This window comes from Oncorhynchus tshawytscha, linkage group LG06, assembly GCF_018296145.1.
Source record: "Oncorhynchus tshawytscha isolate Ot180627B linkage group LG06, Otsh_v2.0, whole genome shotgun sequence".
Taxonomy (NCBI): domain Eukaryota; kingdom Metazoa; phylum Chordata; class Actinopteri; order Salmoniformes; family Salmonidae; genus Oncorhynchus; species Oncorhynchus tshawytscha.
Window position 1 is genome coordinate 8,618,638 of NC_056434.1, and position 5,218 is coordinate 8,623,855.

General features: G+C 40.4%; 1 protein-coding gene across 5 annotated transcripts in view; it reads right to left on the bottom strand.

The window, feature by feature from the left end:
- The window catches only part of LOC112238210 (run domain Beclin-1-interacting and cysteine-rich domain-containing protein), a 70,953-nt gene extending 67,866 nt beyond the window's left edge, over positions 1-3,087 (bottom strand). For 2 of the 5 annotated variants that reach the window (XM_042322906.1, XM_042322904.1), the window contains exon 1: positions 2,804-3,087. In XM_042322906.1, coding sequence (XP_042178840.1) covers positions 2,804-2,841 — 38 coding nt within the window. In that variant the 5' untranslated portion in view covers positions 2,842-3,087. The remainder of the gene's footprint in view (positions 1-2,803) is intronic. The other 3 variants (XM_042322907.1, XM_042322908.1, XM_042322905.1) reach the window with 3 other exon arrangements.
- Positions 3,088-5,218: the final 2,131 nt, after the last annotated feature.

Sequence of the window (5,218 nt, forward strand, 5' to 3'; positions counted from 1 at the left end):
TTAATTAGCCAGAATTCTACATAATTATGACATAACATTGAAGGTTGTGCAATGTAACAGCAATATTTAGACTTATTGATGCCACCCGTTAGGTTAAATACGGAACGGTTCTGTATTTCACTGAAAGAATAAACGTTTTGTTTTCGAAATGATAGGTCATTAATATGGTCAAATCCAGAAACTAAGGCTCGTATTTCTGTGTTTATTATTTTATAATTAAGTCTATGATTTGATAGAGCAGTCCAACTGAGCGGTGGTAGGCAGCAGCAGGCTCGTAAGCATTCATTCAAACAGTACTTTACTTTCAAATACGTTTGCCAGCAGCTCTTATCAATGCTTGAAGCACAGCGCTGTTTATGACTTCAAGCCTATCAACTCCTGAGAGGCTGGCAATACTAAAGTGCCTATAAGAACATCCAATAGCCAAAGGTATATGAAATACAAATGGTAGAGAGAGAAAGTCGACGCGTCATAATTCCTATAATAACTACAACCTAAAACTTCTTAACTGGGAATATTGAACCACCAGCTTCCATATGTTCTCATGTTCTGAGCAAGGAACTTAATCATTAGCTTTTTTTACATGGCACATATTGCACTTTTACTTTCTTCTCCAACACTGTGTTTTGGCATTATTTAAACCAAATTGAAGATGTTTCATTATTTATTAAAACTAAATAGATTTTATTTGTGAAATGTATTAAGTTAAAATAAAAGTGTTCATTGTTCATTCAGCATTGTTGTAATTGTCATTATTACAAATATATATCAAAAAAAGGTTTGTTTTTTTAAAGGCCGATTAATTGGTATCGGCGCTTTATGGACCTCCAATAAATCGGTATTGGTGTTGAAAAATCATAAATCGGTCGACCTCTAGTTGTAATTGTAAACAGTTGAGTCAGAGCTGGTCTACGACTAATGACCTTGTGCATCATACTCTGAGTGCAGCCACAATTCACTGATGCATTAATATACACACACAAAGAGAATGTTTGCACCAATTTCCATGTTGTCTTATAATACACTACATGACCAAAAGTATGTGGACACCTGCTCGACGAACATCTCATTTCAACATCACGGGCATTAATATGGAGTTGGTCCCCTCCCTTTGCTGCTATAACAGCCTCCACTCTCCTGGGAAGGCTTTCCACTAGATGTTGGAACATTGCTGCGTAGACTTGCTTCCATTCAGCCACAAGAGCATTAGTGAGGTCAGGCACTGATGTTGGGCGATTAGGGAGTCGGCGTTCCAATTAATCTCAAAGGTGTTTGATGGGGTTGAGGTCAGGTCTCTGTGCAGGCCAGTCAAGTTCTTCCACACCGATCTTGACAAACTACTTCTGTATGGACCTCACTTTGTGCACTGGGACTGAAATAGGAAAGGGCCTTCCCCAAACTGTTCCCACAAAGTTGGAAGCACAGAAACATCTAGAATGTCATTTTATGCTGTAGCATTAAGTTTTCCCTTCACTGGAACTAAGGTGTCTATCCCAAACCATAAAAACAGCCCCAGATGATTATTCCTCCTCCACCAAACTTTACAGTTGGCATTATTCATTTGGGCAGGTAGCGTTTTCCTGCAATTTGCCGAACCCAGATTCGTCCGTCCGACTGCCAGATGGTGAAGCGTGATTCATCACTCCAGAGAATGCGTGTCCACTGCTCCGGAGTCAAATGGTGGTGAGCTTTACACCACTCCAGCCGACGCTTGGCATTGCGCATGGTGATCTCATGCTTGTGTGTGGCTGCTCTGCCATGGAAACCTATTTTATGAAGCTCCCAACTAACAGTTCTGTTAGTGCCGACATTGCTTCCAGAGGCCGTTTGGAAATCAGTAGCGAGTGCTCTAGCAGGGCAGAAATTTGACGAACTGACTTGTTGGAAAGTGACGATGCCACGTTTAAAGTCACTAAGCTCTTCAGTAAGGCCATTCTACTGCCAATGTTTGTCTATGGAGATTGCACGGCGGTGTGCTTTTTAAAAATAAAAATACAAATTTAACAGCTCTCGGTAACAGCTGTGGCTGAAATAGCCTAATCTACTTATTTGAAGGGGTCTCCACATACTTTAATAATTATAGTGTAGCACGGTACATTACATACAATAAGGTCTGTCTATTGTGGAAAGCACGAAAAGGATTGCTTTGATTGGCAGTTAATACAACTGTTGTCGCTATAGTGTATTTCCTCAGGACTGAGCCTCTTCCCAAAACTTAGCAAACAGAGGTGGCTTGTTGCTAACACCCTGGCCTTAGAACACTGTACAAATGTGGTGTTAGTTAGCTGCCAAATTACATAAACGGGTCATTTATTGCATGCAAATCCCTGCGTCACACACAGATAACACTGGAGACTAAAGTCAATCAAATAGCAAAGGCTGACCTCAGCTAGTTAGGCGCCTGTCCTGCCAACACAAACAATGATTCATTAACCCCGGCAATGTTAATTGTATAAAACAACTACCCCTTGGGGACGCATCCATTTGCCATACCAAAAACATTGGTTACTTCCAGAGTTTGCAGGTTAAGTAGCTATTTAATTAACGTTAGCTAGCTAGCTAGCTAGTTAGTTTAGCGTCATCTAGCGAATGCTAGTTTAGCTAACAAATATGAGGTATTATTGGATGTGACATGGTACTGAACTGAGGAAAACATTTAAAAAATATATATATATTTCAGATGTTTTTTTGTATTCGTAAACATCCAAAATGTAGTCAACGAGCTAGTCGACTAAGCTAACTTTAGCTAACAAGCATCAACATTCAAACTTGGTTAGCTAGCTTGGTTAGCCGAGTCCCTCACCTGCGTTCCTCGGCTTTTTCCTCCGAAGTAATCTCCATTTCCTCGGAGCAGGGGGGGGGAAACTGAATACGGTATCAGCTTCCCCCCAAGTCCCCTTCCAGTAGGCACAAGTCACCGGCCACTTACAGTCAGTCGGTGGCTTGAAATTAGCTCGTCGCATTCACTTTTTGACTAGGAGTGTGACTGTAGTCCAACATAAGCGCTGTCAGTGTCAAAATCACAAGTCTAAACAGCAGGACAGGCCTGAACAGAAACACACAACCACATGACTTCAGTGGGCGGGGTTGATGTTTCTCAGGCTCCGACTCAAACTCTTTGACACAGGTTGATTTTTGTCGGTGATAATATTGACATTTATTTTTGCTGGAGCTATTTAAATGCAAACTAGCCTCATACTGATCTGATCTGTGAGTTATTCTAATAAACATGCCTGCATATTTTCTACCTTACCCAAGTATCCTGTATTCTCTGTTGAATCAAGTCTGGGACATTAAATGTAAAGTTTCACCTTATTATTTGTAGCTGGTGGGGGATGAATTAATGACAGCCCTGAACTCCACTTTTTAAAAAGTGAAGTGTGATAGAGTGAGAGAGGGAGAGAGCGAGAAAGAGAGAGAACCCTTCACCACCAGCAGGTGTATATAAATATATATATATATATATATATATATATATATGACGATGCCACGTTGAAAGTCACTAAGCTCTTCAGTAAGGCCATTCTACTGCCAATGTTTGTCTATGGAGATTGCGTGGCGGTGTGCTTGATTTTAGGCTGATACTATATATATATATATAGTATCAGTCAAAAGTTTGGACACACCAACTCATTCAAGGGTTTTCCTTTATTTTTACTATTTTCTACATTTTTGAATAATAGTAAAGACATCAAAACTGTGAAATAACACATATGGAATCATGCAGTAACCAAAAAAGTGTTAAACAAGTCCAAATAGATTTGAGATTCTTCAAAGTAGCCACCTTTTGCCTTGACAGATCTGCACACTCGACATTCTCTCAACCAGCTTCATGAGGTAGTCACCTGGAATGCATTTCAATTAACAGGTGCGCCTTGTTAAAAGTGAATTTGTGTAATTCCTTCTTAATGCATTTGAGCCAATCAGTTGTGTTGTGACAAGGTATGGTTGCTATACAGAAGATAGCTCTATTTGGTAAAAGACAAAGTCCATATTATGGCAAGAACAGCTCAAATAAGCAAAGAGAAATGACAGTCCATCATTACTTTAAGATATCAAGGTCAGTCAACGCGGAAATTTCAGGAACTTTGAAAGTTTCTTCAAGTGCAGTCAAGCGCAAAACCATCAAGCTCTATGATGAATCTGGCTCTCATGAGGACCGCCACAGGAAAGGAAGAACCAGAGTTACCTCTGCTGCAGAGGATAAGTTCATTAGAGTTAACTGGACCTCAGATTGCAGCCCAAATAAATGCTTCACAGAGTTCAAGTAACAGACACATCTCAACATCAACTGTTCAAAGGAGACTGTGTGAATCAGGCCTTAATGATCAAATTGCTGCAGAGAAACCACTACTAAAGGACACCAATAAGAAGAAGAGACTTGCTTGGGCCAAGAAACACGAGCAATGGACATTAGACCGGTGGAAATCTGTCCTTTGGTCTGATGAGTCCAAATGTTCGATTTTTGGTTCCAACCGAAATGTCTTTGTGAGACGCAGAGTAGGTGAATGGATGATCTCTGCATGTGTGGTTCCCACTGTGAAGCATGGAGGAGGAGGTGTGATGGTGTGGGGGTGCTTTGCTGGTGACACTGTCAGTGATTTATTTAGAATTCAAGGCATACTTAACCAGCATGGCAACCACAGCATTCTGCAACGATACTCCATCTCATCTGGTTAGCGCTTAGTGGGACTATAATTTGTTTTTCAACAGGACAATGACCCAAAACACACCTCCAGGCTGTGTAAGAGCTATTTGACCAAGAAGGAGAGTGATAGAGTGCTGCATGTGATAGAATGCAGATTACCTGGCATCCACAATCCCCCGACCTCAACCCAATTCGTTCCCAGGCTGTGTCACAACCGGCCGTGATAGGGATTCCCATAGCGCGGCGTGCAATTGAGAGTTTGCCTGGGGGGTGTGGCTGTGGTGGTAGGCCGTCATTGTAAATAAGAATTTGTTCTTAACTAACTTGCCAAGTTAAATAAAGATTTTTTTTTTAAAGAGTGAAGGAAAAGCAACCAAAAAGTGCTCAGCATATGTGGGAACTCCTTCAAAACTGTTGGAAAAGCATTCCTCAAGAAGCTGGTTGAGAGAATATGTGTCCAAACTTTTGACTGGTACTGTGTGTATATATATATATATACATATATATATATATATATATATATATATATATATATATATATATATATTCTAGTTTTCTAGCACAGACAGT